Here is a 26,144-nt window from a genome sequence, read left to right on the forward strand (position 1 = left end):
GCCGCAGAGGGGACTCACCTGCCGCAGAGGGGTCACACCTGCCGCAGAGGGGTCACACCTGCCGCAGAGGGGTCCCACCTGCCGCAGAGGGGTCCCACCTGCCGCAGAGCGGCCTTACCTGCCACAGAGAGTCACACCTGCCGCAGAGGGGTCTCACCTGCCGCAGAGGGGTCTCACCTGCCGCAGAGGGGTCTCACCTGCCGCAGAGGGGTCTCACCTGCCGCAGAGGGTCACACCTGCCGCAGAGGAGACTCACCTGCCGCAGAGGGGTCGCACCTGCCGCAGAGGGGTACCACCTGCCGCAGAGGGGTCCCACCTGCCACAGAGCGGCCTTACCTGCCACAGAGAGTCACACCTGCCGCAGAGGGGTCTCACCTGCCGCAGAGGGGTCTCACCTGCCGCAGAGGGGTCTCACCTGCCGCAGAGGGGTCTTACCTGCCGCAGAGGGGTCACACCTGCCGCAGCGGGGGCCACACCTGCCGCAGCGGGGGTCTCACCTGCCGCAGAGGGGTCTCACCTGCCGCAGAGGGGTCTCACCTGCCGCAGAGGGTCACACCTGCCGCAGAGGGGCCTCACCTGCCGCAGAGGGGTCACACCTGCCGCAGAGGGGTCACACCTGCCCCAGCGGGGTCACACCTGCCGCAGAGGGGTCTAACCTGCCGCAGAGGGGTCACACCTGCCACAGAGGGGACTAACCTGCCGCAGCGGGGTCTAACCTGCCACAGCGGGGTCTAACCTGCCACAGCGGGGGTCTCACCTGCCACAGAGTGGCCTCACCTGCCACAGCAGGGGTCACACCTGCCGCAGAGGGGTCTCATCCGCCGCAGAGGGGACTCACCTACCGCAGAGGGGACTCACCTGCCGCAGAGGGTCACACCTGCCGCAGAGGGTCACACCTGTCCCAGCGGGGTCACACCTGCCGCAGGGGGTCTAACCTGCCGCAGAGGGGTCTCACCTGCCGCAGAGGGTCACACCTGCCGCAGAGCAGACTCACCTGCCGCAGAGGGGCCTCACCTGCCGCAGAGGGGCCTCACCTGCCGCAGAGGGGCCTCACCTGCCGCAGAGGGGTCATACCTGCCCCAGCGGGGTCTAACCTGCCGCAGAGGGGTCTAACCTGCCGCAGAGGGGTCAAACCTGCCGCAGAGGGGTCACACTTGCTACAGAGGGTCTCACCTGCCACAGAGGAGTCACACCTGCCCCAGCGGGGTCTCACCTGCCGTAGAGGGGTCACACCTGCCCCAGCGGGGTCACACCTGCCGCAGAGGGGTCTAACCTGCCGCAGAGGGGTCACACCTGCCGCAGAGGGGTCACACCTGCCGCAGAGGGGTCACACCTGCCGCAGAGGGGTCACACCTGCCGCAGAGCGGCCTTACCTGCCGCAGAGAGTCACACTTGCCGCAGAGGGGTCTCACCTGCCGCAGAGGGGTCACACCTGCCCCAGCGGGGTCTCACCTTCCGTAGAGGGGTCACACCTGCCCCAGTGGGGTCACACCTGCCGCAGAGGGGTCTAACCTGCCGCAGAGGGGTCTAACCTGCCGCAGAGGGGTCTAACCTGCCGCAGCGGGGTCTAACCTGCCGCAGCGGGGGTCTCACCTGCCACAGAGTGGCCTCACCTGCCACAGCAGGGGTCACACCTGCCGCAGAGGGGTCTCATCCGCCGCAGAGGGGACTCACCCGCCGCAGAGGGTCACACCTGCCGCAGAGGGGTCGCACCTGCCGCAGAGGGGTCGCACCTGCCGCAGAGGGGTCCCACCTGACGCAGAGGGGTCCCACCTGCCACAGAGCGGCCTTACCTGCCACAGAGAGTCACACCTGCCGCAGAGGGGTCTCACCTGCCGCAGAGGGGTCTCACCTGCCGCAGAGGGGTCTCACCTGCCGCAGAGGGGTCTCACCTGCCGCAGAGGGGTCTCACCTGCCGCAGAGGGCCACACCTGCCGCAGAGGGCCACACCTGCCGCAGAGGGCCACACCTGCCGCAGAGGGCCACACCTGCTGCAGAGGGGCCTCACCCGCCGCAGAGGGGTCACACCTGCCCCAGCGGGGTCACACCTGCCGCAGAGGGGACTCACCCGCCGCAGAGGGAACTCACCCGCCGCAGAGGGGACTCACCCGCCGCAGAGGGGACTCACCCGCCGCAGAGGGGACTCACCTGCCGCAGAGTGTCATACCTGCCGCAGAGGGGCCTCACCTGCCGCAGAGGGGCCTCACCTGCCGCAGAGGGGCCTCACCTGCCGCAGATGGGCCACACCTGCCGCAGAGGGGTCACACCTGCCCCAGCGGGGGTCACACCTGCCCCAGCGGGGGTCACACCTGCCCCAGCGGGGTCTAACCTGCCTTAGAGGGGTCTAACCTGCCTTAGAGGGGTCACACTTGCTACAGAGGGGTCTCACCTGCCACAGAGGGGTCACACCTGCCCCAGCGGGGTCTCACCTGCCGTAGAGGGGTCACACCTGCCGCAGAGGGGTCTAACCTGCCGCAGAGGGGTCTAACCTGCCGCAGAGGGGTCACGCCTGCCGCAGAGGGGTCACACCTGCCGCAGAGGGGTCACACCTGCCGCAGAGTGGCCTTACCTGCCGCAGAGAGTCTCACCTGCCGTAGAGGGGTCTCACCTGCCGCAGAGGGTCACACCTGCCGCAGAGGGGCCTCACCTGCCGCAGAGGGGTCACACCTGCCGCAGAGGGGTCACACCTGCCCCAGCGGGGTCACACCTGCCGCAGAGGGGTCTAACCTGCCGCAGAGGGGTCACACCTGCCACAGAGGGGTCTAACCTGCCGCAGCGGGGTCTAACCTGCCACAGCGGGGGTCTCACCTGCCACAGAGTGGCCTCACCTGCCACAGCAGGGGTCACACCTGCCGCAGCAGGGGTCACACCTGCCGCAGAGGGGTCTCATCCGCCGCAGAGGGGACTCACCTACCGCAGAGGGGACTCACCTGCCGCAGAGGGTCACACCTGCCGCAGAGGGTCACACCTGTCCCAGCGGGGTCACACCTGCCGCAGAGGGGTCTAACCTGCCACAGCGGGGTCTAACCTGCCACAGCGGGGTCTAACCTGCCACAGCGGGGGTCTCACCTGCCAAAGAGTGGCCTCACCTGACACAGCAGGGGTCACACCCGCCGCAGAGGGGTCTCATCCGCCGCAGAGGGGACTCACCTGCCGCAGAGGGGTCGCACCTGCCGCAGAGGGGTCGCACCTGCCGCAGAGGGGTCCCACCTGCCGCAGAGCGGCCTTACCTGCCGCAGAGGGGTCTCACCTGCCGCAGAGGGGTCTCACCTGCCGCAGAGGGGTATCATCCGCCGCAGAGGGGTCTCACCTGCCGCAGAGGGGTCTCACCTGCCGCAGAGGGGTCACACCTGCCGCAGAGGGGTCACACCTGCCGCAGAGGAGACTCACCTGCCGAAGAGGGGTCGCACCTGCCGCAGAGGGGTACCACCTGCCGCAGAGGGGTCCCACCTGCCACAGAGCGGCCTTACCTGCCAAAGAGAGTCACACCTGCCGCAGAGGGGTCTCACCTGCCGCAGAGGGGTCTCACCTGCCGCAGAGGGGTCTCACCTGCCGCAGAGGGGTCTCACCTGCCGCAGAGGAGACTCACCTGCCGCAGAGGGGCCTCACCTGCCGCAGAGGGGCCTCACCTGCCGCAGAGGAGTCACACCTGCCCCAGCGGGGTCTCACCTGCCGTAGAGGGGTCACACCTGCCCCAGCGGGGTCACACCTGCCGCAGAGGGGTCTAACCTGCCGCAGAGGGGTCACACCTGCCGCAGAGGGGTCTAACCTGCCGCAGAGTGTCATACCTGCCGCAGAGGGGCCTCACCTGCCGCAGAGGGGCCTCACCTGCCGCAGATGGGCCACACCTGCCCCAGCGGGGGTCACACCTGCCCCAGCGGGGGTCACACCTGCCCCAGCGGGGGTCACACCTGCCCCAGCAGGGTCTAACCTGCCGCAGAGGGGTCTAACCTGCCTTAGAGGGGTCACACTTGCTACAGAGGGGTCACACCTGCCCCAGCGGGGTCTCACCTGCCGCAGAGAGTCTCACCTGCCGTAGAGGGGTCTCACCTGCCGTAGAGGGGTCTCACCTGCCACAGCGGGGGTACACCTGCCACAGAGGGGCCACACCTGCCACAGAGGGGTCACACTTGCCACAGAGGGGTCTCACCTGTCGTAGAGGGGTCTCACCTGCCGCAGAGGGTCACACCTGCCGCAGCGGGTCTCACCTGCCGCAGAGAGGTCTCACCTGCCGCAGAGGGGTCACACTTGCCACAGAGGGGTCACACTTGCCACAGAGGGGTCACACTTGCCACAGAGGGGTCACACTTGCCACAGAGGGGTCACACTTGCCACAGAGGGGTCACACTTGCCACAGAGGGGTCTCACCTGCCACAGAGGGGTCACACCTGCCACAGCGGGGTCTCACCTGCCGCAGAGGGGCCACACCTGCCGCAGCGGGGGTCTCACCTGCCGCAGAGGGGTCACACTTGCCGCAGAGGGTCACACCTGCCGCAGAGGGTCACACCTGCCGCAGAGGGTCACACCTGCCGCAGAGGGGCCACACCTGCCGCAAGGGGTCACACCTGCCCCAGCGGGGTCACACCTGTCCCAGCGGGGTCACACCTGTCGCAGAGGGGTCTAACTTGCCGCAGAGGGGTCACACTTGCCACAGAGGGGTCTCACCTGCCACAGAGGGGTCACACCTGCCCCAGTGGGGTCTCATCTGCCGCAGAGGGTCGCACCTGCCGCAGAGGGTCGCACCTGCCGCAGAGGGGTCCCACCTGCCGCAGAGGGGCCTCACCTGCCGCAGAGGGGTCACACCTGCCGCAAAGGGGTCACACCTGCCGTAGAGGGGTCTCACCTGCCGTAGAGGTGTCTCACCTGCCGTAGAGGGGTCTCACCTGCCACAGCGGGGGTCACACCTGCCGCAGAGGGGCCACACCTGCCGCAGCGGGTCACACCTACCGCAGAGGGGTCTCACCTGCCACAGAGGGGTCACACTTGCCACAGAGGGGTCACACTTGCCACAGAGGGGTCACACTTGCCACAGAGGGGTCACACTTGCCACAGAGGGGTCACACGTGCCACAGAGGGGTCTCACCTGCCACAGAGGGGTCACACCTGCCACAGAGGGGTCACACCTGCCACAGCGGGGTCTCACCTGCCGCAGAGGGGCCACACCTGCCGCAGCGGGGGTCTCACCTGCCGCAGAGGGGTCACACTTGCCGCAGAGGGTCACACCTGCCGCAGAGGGTCACACCTGCCGCAGAGGGGCCACACCTGCCGCAAGGGGTCACACCTGCCCCAGCGGGGTCACACCTGTCGCAGAGGGGTCTAACTTGCCGCAGAGGGGTCACACTTGCCACAGAGGGGTCTCACCTGCCACAGAGGGGTCACACCTGCCCCAGTGGGGTCTCATCTGCCGCAGAGGGTCGCACCTGCCGCAGAGGGTCGCACCTGCCGCAGAGGGGTCCCACCTGCCGCAGAGGGGCCTCACCTGCCGCAGAGGGGTCACACCTGCCGCAGAGGGGTCACACCTGCCGTAGAGGGGTCTCACCTGCCGTAGAGGTGTCTCACCTGCCGTAGAGGCGTCTCACCTGCCACAGCGGGGGTCACACCTGCCGCAGAGGGGCCACACCTGCCACAGAGGGGTCTCACCTGCCACAGAGGGGTCTCACCTGCCGCAGAGGGTCACACCTGCCGCAGAGGGGCCTCACCTGCCGCAGAGGGGTCTCACCTGCCGTAGAGGGGTCTTACCTGCCACAGCGGGGGTCACACCTGCCGTAGAGGGGTCTCACCTGCCACAGCGGGAGTCACACCTGCCGCAGAGCGGTCTCACCTGCCGCAGAGAGGTCTCACCTGCCGCAGAGGGGTCTCACCTGCCACAGCGGGTGTCACACCTGCCGCAGAGGGGCCACACCTGCCACAGCGGGGGCCACACCTGCCATAGCGGGGGCCACACCTGCCGCAGCGGGGGTCTCACCTGCCGCAGAGGGGTCACACATGCCACAGAGCACCCTCACCTGCCACTGCGGGGGTATCACCTGCCACTGCGGGGGTATCACCTGCCACAGAGTCACACCTGCCGCAGCGGGTCACACCTACCGCAGAGGGGTCTCACCTGCCGCAGAGGGGTCTCACCTGCCGCAGAGGGGTCACACCTGCCACAGAGGGGTCACACCTGCCACAGCGGGGGTCACACCTGCCGCAGAGGGCTCTCACCTGCCGCAGAGGGTCACACCTGCCGCAGAGGGGCCTCACCTGCCGCAGAGGGGCCTCACCTGCCGCAGAGGGGCCTCACCTGCCGCAGAGGGGCCTCACCTGCCGCAGAGGGGCCTCACCTGCCGCAGAGGGGTCTCAACTGCCCCAGCGGGGTCTCACCTGCCACAGAGGGGTCACACCTGCCGCAGAGAGGTCACCCCTGCCGCAGAGGGGGTCACACCTGCCGCAGAGGGGTCACACCTGCCGCAGAGGGTCACACATGCCGCAGAGGGTCTCACCTGCCGCAGAGGGGTCTCACCTGCCGCAGAGGGGTCACACTTGCCACAGAGGGGTCTCAACTGCCCCAGCGGGGTCTCACCTGCCGCAGAGGGGCCACACCTACCGCAGAGGGGTCACACTTGCCCCAGCGGGGTCTCACCTGCCGCAGAGGGGTCTCACCTGCCGCAGAGGGGTCACACCTGCCGCAGAGGGGTCACACCTGCCGCAGAGGGGGTCACACCTGCCGCAGAGGGTCTCACCTGCCGCAGAGGGGTCTCACCTGCCGCAGAGGGGTCACACTTGCCGCAGAGGGGTCTCAACTGCCCCAGCGGGGTCTCACCTGCCGCAGAGGGGCCACACCTGCCGCAGAGGGGTCACACCTGCCGCAGAGGGGTCACACCTGCCCCAGCGGGGTCACACTTCCCACAGAGGGGTCTCACCTGCCACAGAGGGGTCACACCTGCCCCAGTGGGGTCTCATCTGCCGCAGAGGGTCGCACCTGCCGCAGAGGGGTCCCACCTGCAGCAGAGGGGCCTCACCTGCCGCAAAGGGGTCACACCTGCCGCAGAGGGTCACACCTGCCGCAGAGGGGTCACACTTGCCGCAGAGGGGTCACACCTGCCCCAGCGGGGTCTCACCTGCCTTAGAGGGGTCTCACCTGCCGTAGAGGGGTCTCACCTGCCGTAGAGGGGTCTCACCTGCCACAGCGGGGGTCACACCTGCCGCAGAGGGGCCACACCTGCCACAGAGGGGTCTCACCTGCCACAGAGGGGTCTCACCTGCCGCAGAGGGTCACACCTGCTGCAGAGGGGCCTCACCTGCCGCAGAGGGGTCTCACCTGCCATAGAGGGGCCACACCTGCCGCAGAGGGGTCACACCTGCCGCAGAGGGGTCACACCTGCCCCAGCGGGGTCACACTTCCCGCAGAGGGGTCTCACCTGCCACAGAGGGGTCACACCTGCCCCAGTGGGGTCTCATCTGCCGCAGAGGGTTGCACCTGCCGCAGAGGGGTCCCACCTGCAGCAGAGGGGCCTCACCTGCCGCAAAGGGGTCACACCTGCCGCAGAGGGTCACACCTGCCGCAGAAGGTCACACCTGCCGCAGAAGGTCACACCTGCCGCAGAAGGTCACACCTGCCGCAGAGGGTCACACCTGCCGCAGAGGGGTCTCACCTGCCACAGAGGGGTCTCACCTGCCACAGAGGGGTCTCACCTGCCGTAGAGGGGTCTCACCTGCCGTAGAGGGGTCTCACCTGCCACAGCGGGGGTCACACCTGCCGCAGAGGGGCCACACCTGCCACAGAGGGGTCTCACCTGCCACAGAGGGGTCTCACCTGCCGCAGAGGGTCACACCTGCTGCAGAGGGGCCTCACCTGCCGCAGAGGGGTCTCACCTGCCGTAGAGGGGACTCACCTGCCACAGCGGGGGTCACACCTGCCGTAGAGGGGTCTCACCTGCCACAGCGGGGGTCACACCTGCCGCAGAGCGGTCTCACCTGCCACAAAGAGGTCTCACCTGCCGCAGAGGGGGTCACACCTGCCGCAGAGGGGCCACACCTGCCACAGCAGGGGACACACCTGCCATAGAGGGGGCCACACCTGCCACAGCGGGGGTCTCACCTGCCGCAGAGAGGTCACACTTGCCACAGAGGGGTCTCAACTGCCCCAGCGGGGTCTCACCTGCCCCAGCGGGGTCACACCTGCCGCAGAGGTGTCTAACTTGTCGCAGAGGGGTCACACTTGCCGCAGAGGGGTCTCACCTACCCCAGTGGTGTCTCATCTGCCGCAGAGGGTCGCACCTGCCGCAGAGGGGTCCCACCTGCCGCAGAGGGGTCCCACCTGCCGCAGAGGGGCCTCACCTGCCGCAAAGGGGTCACACCTGCCGCAAAGGGGTCACACCTGCCGCAGAGGGTCACACCTGCCGCAGAAGGTCACACCTGCCGCAGAGGGTCACACCTGCCGCAGAGGGGTCACACCTGCCGCAGAGGGGTCACACTTGCCGCAGAGGGGTCACACCTGCCCCAGCGGGGTCTCACCTGCCGTAGAGGGGTCTCACCTGCCACAGCGGGGGTCACACCTGCCGCAGAGGGGCCACACCTGCCACAGAGGGGTCTCACCTGCCGCAGAGGGTTCTCACCTGCCGCAGAGGGTTCTCACCTGCCGCAGAGGGGTCTCACCTGCCGCAGAAGGGTCTCACCTGCCACAGCGGGGGTCACACCTGCCGTAGAGGGGTCTCACCTGCCACAGCGGGGGTCACACCTGCCGCAGAGGGGTCTCACCTGCCGCAGAGGGGGTCACACCTGCCGCAGAGGGGCCACACCTGCCACAGCGGGGGACACACCTGCCATAGCGGGGGCCACACCTGCCACAGCGGGGGTCTCACCTGCCGCAGAGGGGTCTCACCTGCCGCAGAGGGGTCTCACCTGCCGCAGAGGGGTCACACATGCCACAGAGCAGCCTCACCTGCCACTGCGGGGGTATCACCTGCCACAGAGAGTCACACCTGCCGCAGCGGGTCACACCTACCGCAGAGGGGTCTCACCTGCCGCAGAGGGGTCACACCTGCCACAGAGGGGGGTCACACCTGCCACAGAGGGGGGTCACACCTGCCACAGAGGGCTCTCACCTGCCGCAGAGGGTCACACCTGCCGCAGAGGGGCCTCACCTGCCGCAGAGGGGTCACACTTGCCCCTGAGGGGTCTCAACTGCCCCAGCAGGGTCTCACCTGCCACAGAGGGGTCACACCTGCCGCAGAGGGGTCTCATCCGCCGCAGAGGGGTCTCACCTGCCGCAGAGGGGTCACACCTGCCACAGAGGGGTCACACCTGCCACAGCGGGGGTCACACCTGCCGCAGAGGGTCACACCTGCCGCAGAGGGGTCACACCTGCCGCAGAGGGGTCACACCTGCCGCAGAGGGGTCACACTTGCCCCAGAGGGGTCTCAACTGCCCCAGCAGGGTCTCACCTGCCACAGAGGGGTCACACCTGCCGCAGAGGGGTCTCATCCGCCGCAGAGGGGACTCACCTGCCGCAGAGGGGTCGCACCTGCCGCAGAGGGGTCGCACCTGCCGCAGAGGGGTCTCACCTGCCACAGAGGGGTCACACCTGCCACAGAGGGGTCACACCTGCCACAGCGGGGGTCACACCTGCCGCAGAGGGCTCTCACCTGCCGCAGAGGGTCACACCTGCCGCAGAGGGGTCACACCTGCCGCAGAGGGGTCACACCTGCCACAGAGGGGTCACACCTGCCACAGCGGGGGTCACACCTGCCGCAGAGGGCTCTCACCTGCCGCAGAGGGTCACACTTGCCACAGAGGGGTCTCACCTGCCGCAGAGGGGTCACACCTGCCGCAGAGGGGTCACACCTGCCGCAGAGGGGTCACACCTGCCGCAGAGGGGGTCACACCTGCCGCAGAGGGGTCACACCTGCCGCAGAGGGTCACACTTGCCCCAGAGGGGTCTCAACTGCCCCAGCGGGGTCTCACCTGCCACAGAGGGGTCACACCTGCCGCAGAGGGGTCTCATCCGCCGCAGAGGGGACTCACCTGCCGCAGAGGGGTTGCACCTGCCGCAGAGGGGTCGCACCTGCCGCAGAGGGGTCCCACCTGCCGCAGAGGGGTCTCACCTGCCGCAGAGGGGTCACACCTGCCGCAGAGGGGTCACACCTGCCACAGCGGGGGTCACACCTGCCGCAGAGGGCTCACACCTGCCGCAGAGGGGTCACACCTGCCACAGCGGGGGTCACACCTGCCACAGCGGGGGTCACACCTGCCGCAGAGGGCTCTCACCTGCCGCAGAGGGTCACACTTGCCACAGAGGGGTCACACCTGCCGCAGAGGGGTCACACCTGCCGCAGAGGGGGTCACACCTGCCGCAGAGGGGTCACACCTGCCGCAGAGGGGGTCACACCTGCCGCAGAGGGGGTCACACCTGCCGCAGAGGGTCACACCTGCCGCAGAGGGTCACACCTGCCGCAGAGGGTCTCACCTGCCGCAGAGGGGTCTCACCTGCCGCAGAGGGGTCACACTTGCCACAGAGTGGTCTCAGCTGCCCCAGAGGGGCCACACCTGCTCTTCTTCATCTCTCCCTTCCTCTCCCGTCTCTCCGTTCTTCTCCTGTCTCTTCTTCGTCTTTCCCATCCACTCCCGTCTCTTTTTCGTCTCCCCCTTCCACTCCCGACTCTTTTTCGTCACTTCGTTCCTCTCCCGTCTCTTTTTCATCTCCATCTCTCCGTTCCTCTCCCGTCTCTTCATCTCTCCGTTCCTCTCGTCTCTTCTCTCCGTTCCTCTCGTCTCTTCTCTCCGTTCCTCTCGTCTCTTCGCTCCGTTCCTCTCGTCTCTTCGCTCCGTTCCTCTCGTCTCTTCGCTCCGTTCCTCTCGTCTCTTCGCTCCGTTCCTCTCGTCTCTTCGCTCCGTTCCTCTCGTCTCTTCGCTCCGTTCCTCTCTCCGCTCCGTTCCTCTCTCCGCTCCGTTCCTCTCTTCGCTCCGTTCCTCTCTTCGCTCCGTTCCTCTCTTGTCTCTTCTCTCCTGTTTCTGTTGCTCTCTGGTCTCCTCCTCTCTGTTCCTCTCTTCTGTCTCCCCTTCATCTCTCTTCCCCTCGTCTTCATCTCTGTTCCTCTCCGGTCTCTTCTTCATCTCTCTGTTCCTCTGTGCTCTTTTCCTCTCTGGTCTTTTCTCTCTGTTCCTCTTCATCTCTCCATTCCTCTCATCTCCTCCTCTCTGTTCCTTTCCGGTCTCTTCTCTCTGGTCTCTCCATCTCGGTTCCTCTCTTCTCTTCTCTGTTCCTCTCCTGTTCCGCTAGCCTCTTCTCCTCTCTGGTCTCTTCTTCATCTCTGTTCCTCTGTGCTCCTCTTTTCCTCTCTGGTCTCTTCTCTGTTCCTCTCTCTCGTCTCCTCTCTCCTTCTCTCTGTTCCTCTCCTGTCTATCCTTCATCTCTCCGTTCCTCTCGTCTCCTCTCTCCTCCTCGCTGTTCCTCTCCTGTCCCCATCTCTCTGTTCCTTTCCGGTCTCTTCTCTCTGGTCTCTCCATCTCTTCTCTCCTCTTCTCTGTTCCTCTCCTGTCTATCCTTCATCTCTCCGTTCCTCTCGTCTCCTCTCTCCTCCTCGCTGTTCCTCTCCTGTCCCCATCTCTCTGTTCCTTTCCGGTCTCTTCTCTCTGGTCTCTCCATCTCTTCTCTCCTCTTCTCTGTTCCTCTCCTGTCTATCCTTCATCTCTCCGTTCCTCTCTGTTCCGCTAGCCTCTTCTCTCCTCCTCTCTGTTCTCTCCATCTCTGTTCCTCTCGTCTCTTCTCTCCTGTTTCTGTTGCTCTCGTCTCCTTCTCGCCGTTCGTCTCTTCTGTCTCCCCTTGATCTCTGTTCCCCTCGTCTCCTCTTCTTACCATCTCTGTTCCTCTCGTCTCCTGTCTCTTCTCTCCGTTCCTCTCGTCTCTTCATCTCTCACGTCTCCCACCTAATCCAGTATACATGCCGCACTCTATGATTTTACGACTACACTGCTCGGCTATGGAGATGCTGTATGATTTCCTCATGTTCTAGGAGTTGTGCTTCTATTATATCATCAGCTAGATGGCGGATAAGGTGAACGTGGCATCATCTACCGGGTCACCACCAGGAGACACTTCACCCTGGAATCTGGCTAGAGGATCGACGCTTGTCCTGTGGAACAGTAAGAAAGGGGTGGGAGCGGAGGTCCACACGTACCCCTAAATCAGCACCTGGTATCAAGTCAATCTCTCACCGGGCAGCTTCTCCCGGTGCCATCCGCAGAGCTGACATTCTGTCCTCGCCACCCCTCCCCCACTTAAAAGGACACAGACAACATTGTCAAAGGCACCAGAGAAAACTGCCGCAACCAAATCCCAGAACATGTAAAGTCCGGATATTTGGGTATGAGCGGCGGTCCACACGTGACGATGATCTGATCGCTCAGCTGGAAGGATTACAGCGCACCGCTAGGTTGTTCCGCCACAATAACTTCAGTCATTACAGAAGGTGAAAACTTTCCTTCGCAGAATAAAGAGGAAAGACGGCCATATTCAGCCATTAAGGCCTGGACGTCACCCCAAACCGGGCGGTCAGTGATCTCTATATGAAGACTTTGCTATTCACCAGTAACAGAGGGGGAGGAGCCAGATTCAGCAGACATTTTGAAAGATGGCGGCTGACACTGTAAATGAGACTCATTGGACATTATAGTAGTAGAGATGGCGGCTCACGAGGGATGTAAATGAGGAGCGGTGCGGCTGCACATTAGGCTGTGTTCACATCTGAGTCGGGGGCTCCGATAAGTCTGTCGCAGATCTGGTCAAACATTGTGGACAAAATAGGACAGCACGCTACGCTATGTCCGGTAAAACAGCAGACGCCATGAGGAAAACCCAATGGAAACCAGTAAAGTCAACGTGTTCTGTAGGGTGATGTTGGCGTTTGTCACGCGATGGATCCGGCGTTTCTGGTATTTTCGTTGTTCTGCTCCTATGACTGAGCAGGACGACTGCAACACCGAATACAAAGCCAACGACGCGCAGCGCAGAATTATAGCCGCGGTCGTGTGATTGGCGCTCTGGAGACGTCTCTCCTCCGTCCTGACATCAGATCGTTGGTGGCAGCGTCCGGGCCGCTCGCGCTGCACGTCGTCTGTTCTGCGTTTCAGCCGGCGCAGATCCCAAGCAGAATAACTCCTCAGGCAGGTTGTATTATAGGCGCAACCCCGGCCCGACCGCGAGTCTATGACCTGGACTAACAGCATAATAGCGATCCATGATGCGGACCCCCCAGGATTATGTCCCATACACAGCAAGATAACCAGACCCAGACATCCGAGCAGTGGCCGATGTACGCGGAGTCCCTAGGGCGCTGGATACGAGACATTCACCGCCAGCAGCCTCCACATCCCCTTAAAAAGCCCCCAAATCACGGCTGTGGAGCCCTGTATGCGGCTGCTCCCCAGTTCTCCTCTGTACAGGGAATCGGTCTGCTGTGACGTTACATCCTATTCGCTCTTAGGCCCTGTCCGTGTCAGTCTTTACTGTAGTTCTAGCATTCATTCATGTGCCTGGAGGCCATGCAGAGCAAGGAATTGTGGGAGGACAAGGGAATATGAATGATAATTCATGACGTAATGCTGGGGCGGTCATATATGGGGGAGAGACCCCTGGTCACATGCCGCTCCACCTGACACATTGTAACAGCAGATTATTACACGACCGGTCACTATGTAACAAATCAAGTGAGTGGCGGCGGCGCGGGGAACCCCTCACCCACCGGCGTGACGTTAACAGTGCGGTAGACGCAGGTCACGTGACCGGCGTCTCACAATAAATCACTTTCCTTCAGACTTTTACTACATTTTTTGTATTTTTTTAATTTCTTGTGACAAACACTAGTAACTTACATTCCATGGGGAGAAAAAATTCCAGCGTAAACAATGACCTGAAGCGATACTGGACGCGGCGAGCTTTAAATAGACACTAATGTACAGCGCGCGGCGGCGGCGCGCAACTCACATCTAGCCACATTGCTTAAAGAGACAGAGACATTTCTTCAGCCCCACATGGAGATGTAATCCAATGGTGTAAAGCACAGAGAACCAACAGAAGGTTAATCAATCCAGTGGAGGGGGTCACATCCCAAACTGCGGCCACCAACACTGCCGAAATCAAAACTACGAGTCACGTGACTACAGGGCGGCGCTTCTACAATTAATTACGTTTCTTCATTTTAGGGTTCAGCGCAAAAAAAATAAAAAGAAAAATTCTGTAACCACAAAAGCCATAAAAAAAAATTCCTAACAAAACGGATGGTCGACGTCTCGGCCACGCGCGGGGATATGACCCGGTCATGAAATGCTTCAGAGAAACAAAACTTTAGAAATCAGATTTGTACTTTGAAATTCTCGTGGGACAAACAAATAATAAAAAACAGAAGGGCTGCGGCGTTTATAATGGCGGCCATTTCATCTCCGGCGGCGCTCAGGCCGTGCTGTTCACCGCTTGTCCCAGTGCGCCCGCGGCCGTCGCTTTCAGGAGGGCGTCACTTTCCAGCTCTGGTTTCCCGCACCTGCACAGGAAGAAAACGGCTGCTATTAATGACCAGATGGAAAGAGACCCCAGGAACCTCCCGGGGGCCACAGCTGTGAGAATAATAAACCTGTGCCCCCCCCCCCCTTGAATTCTCTTCCTCATTACAGTATAATGCGGATGTGTGCCGGGAGGTCACATTACACACCGGCTGCTGCAGAACCTCACTACACAGTCCCAGATCCTCCCCGAGCCCCCACAGCAACAGTCAAGACAACTCACATTGACATTGGTCCGTTCACCGGTCGCGGCTCCTCGGCACTTTGCTGGTCCATTTCAGACAACAACTTCAAGATATTCAAGGCAGCCTGAAAAACAAGGGAGGCGCTTAACCCCGGCGGGGCGAGGAGCTTAACCCCGGCGGGGGGAGGGAGGAGGCGCTTAACCCCGGCGGGGGGAGGGAGGAGGCGCTTAACCCCGGCGGGGGGAGGGAGGAGGCGCTTAACCCCGGCGGGGGGAGGGAGGAGGCGCTTAACCCCGGCGGGGCGAGGGAGGAGAAGGTGGTGCTTAACCCCGGCGGGGCGAGGGAGAAGGTGGTGCTTAACCCCGGCGGGGCGAGCGGGGAGGAGGAGGCGCTTAACCCCGGCGGGGCGAGCGGGGAGGAGGAGGCGCTTAACCCCGGCGGGGCGAGGGAGGAGGCGCTTAACCCCGGCGGGGCGAGTGAGGAGAAGGTGGCGCTTAACCCCGGCGGGGCGAGCGAGGAGGTGGCGCTTAACCCCGGCAGGGCGAGTGAGGAGGAGGTGGCGCTTAACCCCGGCGGGGCGAGCGGGGAGGAGGTGGCGCTTAACCCCGGTGGGGTGAGTGGGGGCGAGGCGCTTAACCCTGGTGGGGCGAGGCGCTTAACCCTGGTGGGGCGAGGCGCTTAACCCTGGTGGGGCGAGGCGCTTAACCCTGGTGGGGCGAGGCGCTTAACCCTGGTGGGGCGAGGCGGGGGGGGGAGGAGGCGCTTAACCCTGGTGGGGCGAGGTACTTAACCCTAGTGGGGCGAGGGAGGCGGCGGCGGGTTGTTAGCCTAACATGAGTGACTTCCATGTGATAACCCTGGTAGAGCTCGCCGGCCGCCATCTTACCATGTCATGACACGACTCCACGTCTTTCCCAATGCCGTGGCTGATTAGTGGTGGTTGGAAGCAGCAGTTTATTAGAGACACAAATTCATTTTTATTATTCTTCGGGAAATCTTTATATTCAACCTGAAAATGAGGAAAGTGCAATGACAGACGATGCCACAAATATACAACAGACATGGGCAGCAGCGAGCGGTGCCCCCCAGAGCCGGAGGATGGGTCATCACTAAGATGACAATGATCAGCGGGGGTCCCAGCTCGGCTTCCTCATTTTCTCTACACAGTCTCGCTCTCGGACAGGCGGGGGCCGGCAGCTCCGCAGGGAAAGACTAGAACGCACAGGGTGGCCCCTGAGGCCCGGCCGTCAGCCCCACACTGGATGCTGCGTGATTCTGACCCTCTACATCATGCGGTTACCTGGATCCCTTGTACACTGGACAGGTAGTCGAGCTGCTCGGAGGGCCGGCTCAGCGGGCCGAGCAGTGCATGCGCTGACGTGGTGTTGTTCTTCTTTAGGATGGAGTCTGCGGTGGGGGATGTGCCGGCGTACAGCAGCTCTCGTGCGATCATGGCGGTCACAGTGGCGATCACTGGGTTAGGGGTCACCCTGTTAAACTCTTTGGCATGAAGTCCGTGATTTGCTCCCACCGCTTGCGCTACTTCAGGCACCATGGGCAGGATCCCGGCCGGCAGCTGCTGATGACTGTGATACGGCATCCGGAATTCCTCATCTTTATTATCTGAAATAAAAGAGCCGCTCTTATCACAGGCGCACGCACACCGTTATGTCGGGGCGGTCCGGGTGACTCTGTACTACACGTGGCCCCCAATGACATAAACCTCTCCCCGTCCCCAGTAACATCCTGCAGCGATTGGTTGCCTGGGTCACATGACACTGGATTAGTCCCCATCATTGATATATTTGAAGTCTTTAGGGAGGTCTGGTAAGCAGCTCAGGGTCAGCCGGTGAGGGGTGTGTGGGGGAGGGGGACGGGTCCCCAACTGCAGGAGTCAGAGAAGGATCAGCCACAGTGGATTTCCCGCACCACCAATGCCACGTACCAGTGGGAGATAAGTCGGCGGCGGTTTCGAGGTCACCCGCTATCTAATGTAATAATGTGAGGGGATTGGAGGAGTTGTAGTTCTACACCTGCAGGTCACTGGACTCACTGTTAGCGGCGTCCTCCCCGGAGCCCGGCTCATAGAACGTCACCTTCCTCCCGTCTCCCGGCTTCTTCACAGGGGTCTGAAACAAAGCAGGCGGCAGCGATGTGAGGAGCGGATGAGGCCACCGACGGGGGGGGGAGCGGATGAGGCCACCGACGGGGGGGGGAGCGGATGAGGCCACCGACGGGGGGGGAGCGGATGAGGCCACCGACGGGGGGGGGGGAGCGGATGAGGCCACCGACGGGGGGGGGGGGGGGAGCGGATGAGGCCACCGACGGGGGGGGGAGCGGATGAGGCCACCGACGGGGGGGGGAGCGGATGAGGCCACCGACGGGGGGGGGAGCGGATGAGGCCACCGACGGGGGGGGGGAGCGGATGAGGCCACCGACGGGGGGGGAGCGGATGAGGCCACCGACGGGGGGGGAGCGGATGAGGCCACCGACGGGGGGGGGGAGCGGATGAGGCCACCGACGGGGGGGGGAACGGATGAGGCCACCGACGGGGGGGGGGGAACGGATGAGGCCACCGACGGGGGGGGGGGGAGCGGATGAGGCCACCGACGGGGGGGGGAGCGGATGAGGCCACCGACGGGGGGGGAGCGGATGAGGCCACCGACGGGGGGGAGCGGATGAGGCCACCGACGGAGGGGGAGCGGATGAGGCCACCGACGGGGGGGGAGCGGATGAGGCCACTGACGGGGGGGGGAGCGGATGAGGCCACTGACGGGGGGGGGAGCGGATGAGGCCACTGACGGGGGGGGGAGCGGTTGAGGCCACTGACGGGGGGGAGCGGATGAGGCCACTGACGGGGGGGGAGCGGATGAGGCCACTGACGGGGGGAGCGGATGAGGCCTGTAGCGTCACAGCAGCACGGGGGGGCACTTACTTTCTCCTCAGTCTTCAGAGCCGGTTTGGGGGGAGCAGGAGGGATTTTGAAACCAAGTTGTTCTAACATATTCTCGGCAGCGTTTCTTTTGGCCACTTTCTTATTGGCCCCCAGTCCCTCGGCGGTCAGGTTCCCGATCTTCACCTGCATGGAGTGAAGGAAGGAGTTAAGGTGAGAGAGTCCGAGGATAAGAGGGCAGCGCGTCCACACCGGACCCACCTGCATGACAAACTCCCGGCGCCGGGGGAGGCCACGCTCCGTCACCAGGCTGTATTCCGGCTCCTTGTCCTTCTTCGCTTGCTGTATCTGAGCCAGCCGGCTGATGGGGTTCATGCCCTGGCCGTATTCGGGGCTGGTGGGAAGCTGTGAGGGTGACAGCACAGATGATGGGAGTGGTGGGAGAATCGCTGCGGAGCCCCTCCCATTGTGTCGTTTTAGAGACGTAATAGTGTTAAATGCAACGACCCCGATCTAAGGAGAAAGCCTGGAGTGACCCCGCCGCCCGCGCACGCGCTCACCTTCACAATGGACTTGGTTTTCTTTTTGATGCGAGGCTTCATCTTCTCCACGGTCGGCAGAGGCGGCAACTTCCTCAGCTCCTCCAGAACGGCCATGGCAGCGTTTTTCTTGGACACCTTCTTACTCTTCCCTTCTCCTTCTCCCACAAACTCCCCGACGGACACTTTAGTGATGAAGCTCTTCATGTGCGGAGGACCCGACTCCTTGGTGACCTGCAGAAGACGCAACATCAGCGGCCGATACACGAGCGGCCCACACACGAGCGGCCCACACACGAGCGGCCCACACACGAGCGGCCCACACACGAGCGGCCCACACACGAGCGGCCCACACACGAGCGGCCGATCTCCCCACATGATGGTCAGCCATGAAGATTCCTCCCATGAACGGAGGATGCTGGGAAATATCACCCGTGAAGGTGAGGTCTGACCCATGGAGAGGTGCCCAGAATGACACCACGGGCACGTCACCACCCCGCTCTCTGGGGGCAGCGTTCTCCATGTTTCCAGTGACAGGAGGTGTAGCTGGAGCATCACATCACTGTCTGCAGGAGACAACCCTCCTCCATTCCCCCCGTCTTCCTCCTCACCTCAAAGTTCACAGGAAGGTTCCTTTTAAGCGCAATTTCAAACACTTGGCTGATCTCAGATTTATTCAGATTTTCTTCATCGGACTTTCCATTAACCTGAAACCATAAAGTAAAAACGTTCTAGAATAAGCAAAATACAAAAACCTTCCAGCCCACACCCCTGAACAAGAGGGCCCTACACACACCTGTCTGAGGAGGGGCCGGCCCTATACACACCTGTCTGAGGAGGGGCCGGCCCTATACACACCTGTCTGAGGAGGGGCCGGCCCTATACACACCTGTCTGAGGAGGGGCCGGCCCTATACACACCTGTCTGAGGAGGGGCCGGCCCTATACACACCTGTCTGAGGAGGGGCCGGCCCTATACACACCTGTCTGAGGAGGGGCCGGCCCTATACACACCTGTCTGAGGAGGGGCCGGCCCTATACACACCTGTCTGAGGAGGGGCCGGCCCTATACACACCTGTCTGAGGAGGGGCCGGCCCTATACACACCTGTCTGAGGAGGGGCCGGCCCTATACACACCTGTCTGAGGAGGTGCCGGCCCTATACACACCTGTCTGAGGAGGTGCCGGCCCTATATACACCTGTCTGAGGAGGTGCCGGCCCTATATACACCTGTCTGAGGAGGTGCCGGCCCTATATACACCTGTCTGAGGAGGTGCCGGCCCTATATACACCTGTCTGAGGAGGTGCCGGCCCTATACACACCTGTCTGAGGAGGGGCCGGCCCTATACACACCTGTCTGAGGAGGGGCCGGCCCTATACACACCTGTCTGAGGAGGTGCCGGCCCTATATACACCTGTCTGAGGAGGTGCCGGCCCTATATACACCTGTCTGAGGGGCCGGCCCTATATACACCTGTCTGAGGGGCCGGCCCTATATACACCTGTCTGAGGAGGTGCCGGCCCTATATACACCTGTCTGAGGAGGGGCCGGCCCTATATACACCTGTCTGAGGGGCCGGCCCTATACACACCTGTCTGAGGAGGGGCCGGCCCTATACACACCTGTCTGAGGAGGGGCCGGCCCTATACACACCTGTCTGAGGAGGGGCCGGCCCTATACACACCTGTCTGAGGAGGGGCCGGCCCTATACACACCTGTCTGAGGAGGTGCCGGCCCTATACACACCTGTCTGAGGAGGGGCCGGCCCTATACACACCTGTCTGAGGAGGGGCCGGCACTATACACACCTGTCTGAGGAGGTGCCGGCCCTATACACACCTGTCTGAGGAGGGGCCGGCCCTATACACACCAGTCTGAGGAGGGGCCGGCCCTATACACACCTGTCTGAGGAGGGGCCGGCCCTATACACACCTGTCTGAGGAGGTGCCGGCCCTATACACACCTGTCTGAGGAGGTGCCGGCCCTATATACACCTGTCTGAGGAGGTGCCGGCCCTATATACACCTGTCTGAGGAGGGGCCGGCCCTATACACACCTGTCTGAGGAGGTGCCGGCCCTATACACACCTGTCTGAGGAGGTGCCGGCCCTATATACACCTGTCTGAGGAGGTGCCGGCCCTATATACACCTGTCTGAGGAGGTGCCGGCCCTATATACACCTGTCTGAGGAGGTGCCGGCCCTATATACACCTGTCTGAGGAGGTGCCGGCCCTATATACACCTGTCTGAGGAGGGGCCGGCCTTATACACACCTGTCTGAGGAGGTGCCGGCCCTATATACACCTGTCTGAGGGGCCGGCCCTATATACACCTGTCTGAGGGGCCGGCCCTATATACACCTGTCTGAGGGGCCGGCCCTATATACACCTGTCTGAGGAGGTGCCGGCCCTATATACACCTGTCTGAGGAGGTGCTGGCCCTATATACACCTGTCTGAGGAGGTGCCGGCCCTATATACACCTGTCTAGAGGGGCGCCAGTCCTTAGGGCTTCACACGCTTCCATAATACAATTCCACCATTTTCCTCTAATTTTGACGTCTTTGTGGAAACTCGCAGGTGACATTTTTAGAAAATTGAAATCACAAATCTCGAGAAGCAGAAAGTACAAAAACGGCAAATCCCGGAGTAAATGCGGCCGCTCCGGTTCCTCACCACGTGACTGCGGTTTCAACTTCATCACAACATGGAATAACGGTCACGGCGTCAGGATCAGCAGCCACATTATCATCAGAGACCCCGAGATAGACAATAGTTTTACCCCATAACCAGAAGCCCCCCAGACCCACCTCCCCTCCCCTCCAATACCTCGGGTTTACTGGGGAGCGGCTCGTGTTGGAGGCTCTTCAGGGCTTTGGCCGCGGCGTCGTGCTTGGCTGACTGACGTGTTCGGCCTTTTCCATTAAACTGTTGTCCTCCTATAGATAACTCCACCTGGTAGAGGACGGGCGTGACCGGGAATGGGTAGAAGTACCTGGAGAGTCGCAAGACAAGTGATCAGTAACGAGACCTCAGAATCCCCTCCCCCACCATTGTGTACGCACCGCGGGGGGTAGCCGCCGCCTCCTCTCGGCATGTTGTAGTTGTAGGAGGAGCGGATGCCGGAGTACGGGTCCAGGGGTTTGTAGATTGGTTTTCTTCCCAGCTTCATACATAGCGCGTTCAGCTCCACGGTGGGAGTTATACTTTCTGTGAAACAAAGAATCATTTATCAAATCACCGGAGCCCCCCCGGTATCACCCACAGCAGCGCCCAGACCCCCCGTCTCCATCCTAACTATCGGGTCTTCAATTATTTTTAGGGTATGAAGTTCACCATGCAATTTAAATAACCTGTTAAAGGGGTATTCCGGAACTAAAAAATTACATTTATTTAAATAAAACAATGAAAAAGATATAACTTTCCAATGTACTTACGTTTCATCAGATGGGTGTAGCGTCGTATATCCTCCTCCGTCGCCGTCCCCTTAGCAATGCAAAATCTGCACTTCCTGTGCAGACCCGTCCATTTGGTCTTCTGCCTTGCTTCCGGTTTCCGGCTTTCACACTGTACGGTTACGTCAAAAATGACGTAACCGTACCACGTGCTTCTTTATTGAATTAGAGCATGCGTGGTTAACACACTCCACCGCGCATGCTCTGTGAAATTATGTGGCTGCGTCTTCAGCGGCCGTGTATATTACACTGCGCATGCGCAAGGTTGAAGGTGTGTAGCGGTGTGTATACGAAGTTGCAGGAATAACGGCCGTTTCGGCCGTCTTCCCGACAGGTGCAGGAGCTGTGACAGCTGCTGTCTCGTACAGCAGCTGCCGCAGCTCCTACAGCGGGGACCGATCGCTGTGTCCCCGCTGTCTAACCCCTTAAAAGCCGCGTTCTATAGAGATCGCGGGTTTTTAGGGGTTAAGTTACCATCGCCGGCCTGCTACACGATAGCGGCCGGCGATGGTTACTATGGCAACCGGACACCAAACAAAGGCGTCCGGCTATGCCATCGACGGAAGCCTAGTGGGTCCTGACAAAGTCAGGACCCACTATGCTTGCTGTCAGTGAATAGCTGACAGTTCTAATACACTGCACTACGGATGTAGTGCAGTGTATTAGAATAGCGATCAGGGCCTCCTGCCCTCAAGTCCCCGAGTGGGACAAAGTAATAAAGTAAAAAAAAAAGTTAAAAAAAGATGTGTAAAAATAAGAAATTAAAAGTTAAAAAAATCCCCCTTTTTTTCCCTTATCAGTCCTTTTTTATTAATAAAAATATATAAATAAACGATACATAATTGGTATCGCCGCGTCCGTAACGGCCTGAACTACAAAATTATTTCGTTATTTATCCCGCGCGGTGAACGCCGTAAAAGAAAATAATAATAAACCGTACCAAAATCACAATTGTTTGGTCACTTCACCTCCCAAAAAATGTATTAAAAATAGATCAAAAAGTCGCATGTACCGAAAAATGGTCCTGATCGAAACTACAGTTCGTTACGCAAAAAATAAGTCCTCGCACGGCTTTATTGATGGAAAAATTATAAAGTTCTGGCTCTTAGAATAAGGTAACACAAAAAGTGAATGATTGTTTACAAAACTTATTTTATTGTGCAAACGCCATAAGACATAAAAAAACTATAAACATCTGGTGTCACCGTAAGGCCGAGTTTACACGAGCGTGTGCATTTTGTGCAAGCAAAAAGCGCGGCGTTTTGCGTGCGCAAAAAGCACTTAACAGCTCCGTGTGTCAGCCCTTTATGATGCGCGGCTGCCTGGTTTTCGCGCAGCCGCCATCATTATGACACTCCGTTTGGATGTTTGTAAACAGAAAAGAACGTGGTGCTTTTCTGTTTTCATTCATCCTTTACAGTGCTGTTGCGTGAATCACGCGCGTCCCACGGAATTGCTTCCGTGCGACATGCGTGGTTTTCACACACCCATTGACTTCAATGGGTGCGTGATGCGCGAACAGCGCACAAATATAGGACGTCGTGCGTTTCACGCAGCGGACATACGATGCGTGAAAATCACGTACCTGTCTGCACGGCCCCATAGAGTAACATAGGTCCCTGCGACGCGCGTTGCAAAAACGTATAATACGCTCGTGTAAATGAGCCCTAATCGTATCGCCCCATAGAATAAAGTGAATATGTCATTTATAGCGCACGGTGACGCTGTAACAAAAATAGAATTAAAAAACAATAGAATTGCTGTTTTTTAGTCACCGCGCCACTTAAAAATAGAATAAAAACTGATCAAAAAGCTGCATGCACCCCAAGAAAACTACAATGTATTCCTCAAGGGGTCTAGTTTCCAAAATGGGATCACCTTTTGGGGGTTTCCACTGTTTTGGTACCACAAGACCTATTCAAACCGGACATGGTGCCTAATAAAAAGGCGGCCTCAAAATCCACCAGGTGCTCCTTTGCTTCGGAGGCCGGTGCTTCAGTCCATTACCGCCCGAGGGCCACATGTGGGATATTTCTACTGCAGAATCTGGACAATAAGTATTGAGTTGCGTTTCTCTGGTAAAACATTGTGTGCATAAACTTTCTAAATGCTGTTGTGAATACTTTGAGGGGTCTAGTTTCTAAAATGTCGTGTTTCATAGGGGTGTCTAATATATAGGCCCCTCAAAGCCACTTCAGAACTGAACTGGAAGCCCAAAAAAAATAATTAGGCAATACTTCGCTTCTATACGAACTAGTTAGCGATTCACAGTGTGATGAAGTAAGGGGAAGCAGCGCTTATACGAGCGGTGCACCCCCTTCAAACAGCCGATGACTTTTCAGTTCACAGGTAGCAGAGTTACATGATGGGGAATTTGTTTTCCTGTTGTGTAACTCTGCTACCTGTCAATGGAAAAATCAGCTGCCAGAGTGAAAAATGTTTCCACACAGAGGAGTACCGCAAAGAAACACCTGGGAATCAGACATGATGGACTAACATTTTTCCCTGTGGTGGATGACTTTTCAGTTGACAGGTAGCAGAGTTACATGAAGGGGAATTATTTTTCATCGATGGCTAGTTAGGAGCGCTGCTTCCCTTTAGTTTTTTCTTGCTCACTGTGAATCTCCGACACAGGATGCAGCGGCGATCCACAGGTATTGCTCCTTTTATCCAAATTCACATGTTAGAATTCAATTTTTTTTATTTTATATATATATATATATATATATATATATATATATAAAATACAGTATTTAAAACTAAGACTGTATAAACAGTTAATATACATTTAGAAAACTTATAATTATAAAGACCAAACTTTACGTATCATCATATAGGGTCAGTGTTGTTTAAAAACGCAGATATCCAGTGATTTCAGCTTGTGCTAGCAGTAATAGAATGAGAGCACCAAAATGAAGACTGAGATTGCAGAAGTTAGTAGAGCTGGGTGTAGTAGGCGGAGCAAGTGCACTGCTGCATGCACATTGCATGCTGGGACTAGAGCAGTGCATGCAGGGAGGAGAAACACAGGAAGAGAAGAGGAATGAACTTACTGAGCAAAACAAACCTCTCCAGGTAAACAATAGGGAGTAATATTACTAAAACCATTTATTATCAAGAAAAAGCTAGACAGAGCGCACTGATATATTAATAGAGGAACATTGCATTGATTTAAAAAAAAAAATAAAGTATTGGAAAACCCCTTTAACTTTATTGTCAGGGGGTTACGGTGGCGGTGATATCATATACACGTCTCTGTAATATCTTTACTGTTCGGGGGTTACGGTGGCGGTGATACCATATACACGTCTCTGTAATATCTTTACTGTTCGGGGGTTACGGTGGCGGTGATACCATATACACGTCTCTGTAATATCTTTAGTGTCCGGGGTTACGGTGGCAGTGATACCACATACATGTCTCTGTAATATCTTTAGTGTCCGGGGTTACGGTGGCAGTGATACCATATACACGTCTCTGTAATATCTTTACTGTTCGGGGTTACGGTGGCGGTGATACCATATACACGTCTCTGTAATATCTTTAGTGTTCGGGGGGTTACGGTGGCGGCGATACCATATACACGTCTCTGTAATATCTTTATTGTCAGGATGTTACGGTGGCGGTGATACCATATACACGTCTCTGTAATATCTTTAGTGTCCGGGGTTACGGTGGCAGTGATACCACATACATGTCTCTGTAATATCTGTAGTGTCCGGTGTTACAGTGGCGGTGATACCATATACACGTCTCTGTAATATCTTTACTGTTCGGGGTTACGGTGGCGGTGATACCATATACACGTCTCTGTAATATCTTTACTGTTCGGGGGTTACGGTGGCGGTGATACCATATACACGTCTCTGTAATATCTTTACTGTTCGGGGGTTACGGTGGCGGTGATACCATATACACGTCTCTGTAATATCTTTAGTGTCCGGGGTTACGGTGGCAGTGATACCACATACATGTCTCTGTAATATCTTTAGTGTCCGGGGTTACGGTGGCGGTGATACCATATACACGTCTCTGTAATATCTTTAGTGTTCGGGGTTACGGTGGCGGTGATACCACATACACGTCTCTGTAATATCTTTAGTGTCCGGGGTTACGGTGGCGGTGATACCATATACACGTCTCTGTAATATCTTTAGTGTCCGGGGTTACAGTGGCGGTGATACCATATACACGTCTCTGTAATATCTTTAGTGTCCGGGGTTACGGTGGCAGTGATACCACATACATGTCTCTGTAATATCTGTAGTGTCCGGTGTTACGGTGGCGGTGATACCATATACACGTCTCTGTAATATCTTTAGTGTCCGGGGTTACGGTGGCGGTGATACCATATACACGTCTCTGTAATATCTTTAGTGTCCGGGGTTACGGTGGCGGTGATACCATATACACGTCTCTGTAATATCTTTAGTGTCCGGGGTTACGGTGGCGGTGATACCATATACACGTCTCTGTAATATCTTTAGTGTCCGGGGTTACGGTGGCGGTGATACCATATACACGTCTCTGTAATATC

General features: G+C 59.4%; 1 protein-coding gene across 2 annotated transcripts in view; it reads right to left on the reverse strand.

Annotated features, from left to right (window-relative positions):
* Positions 1-13,795: 13,795 nt before the first annotated feature.
* STAU1 (staufen double-stranded RNA binding protein 1) overlaps positions 13,796-26,144 on the reverse strand; it is a 34,244-nt gene continuing 21,895 nt past the window's right edge. For both annotated transcript variants that reach the window (XM_075849414.1, XM_075849415.1), the window contains exons 3-13: positions 21,218-21,362; positions 20,982-21,147; positions 18,764-18,859; positions 18,174-18,386; positions 17,875-18,018; positions 17,656-17,799; positions 16,774-16,849; positions 16,021-16,343; positions 15,607-15,729; positions 14,759-14,844; positions 13,796-14,516 (exon numbers count right to left, since the gene is read on the reverse strand). In XM_075849414.1, coding sequence (XP_075705529.1) covers positions 14,429-14,516; positions 14,759-14,844; positions 15,607-15,729; positions 16,021-16,343; positions 16,774-16,849; positions 17,656-17,799; positions 17,875-18,018; positions 18,174-18,386; positions 18,764-18,859; positions 20,982-21,147; positions 21,218-21,362 — 1,604 coding nt within the window. In that variant the 3' untranslated portion in view covers positions 13,796-14,428. The remainder of the gene's footprint in view (positions 14,517-14,758; positions 14,845-15,606; positions 15,730-16,020; positions 16,344-16,773; positions 16,850-17,655; positions 17,800-17,874; positions 18,019-18,173; positions 18,387-18,763; positions 18,860-20,981; positions 21,148-21,217; positions 21,363-26,144) is intronic.

Source organism: Rhinoderma darwinii, unplaced genomic scaffold (assembly GCF_050947455.1).
Source record: "Rhinoderma darwinii isolate aRhiDar2 unplaced genomic scaffold, aRhiDar2.hap1 Scaffold_802, whole genome shotgun sequence".
Classification (NCBI taxonomy): domain Eukaryota; kingdom Metazoa; phylum Chordata; class Amphibia; order Anura; family Rhinodermatidae; genus Rhinoderma; species Rhinoderma darwinii.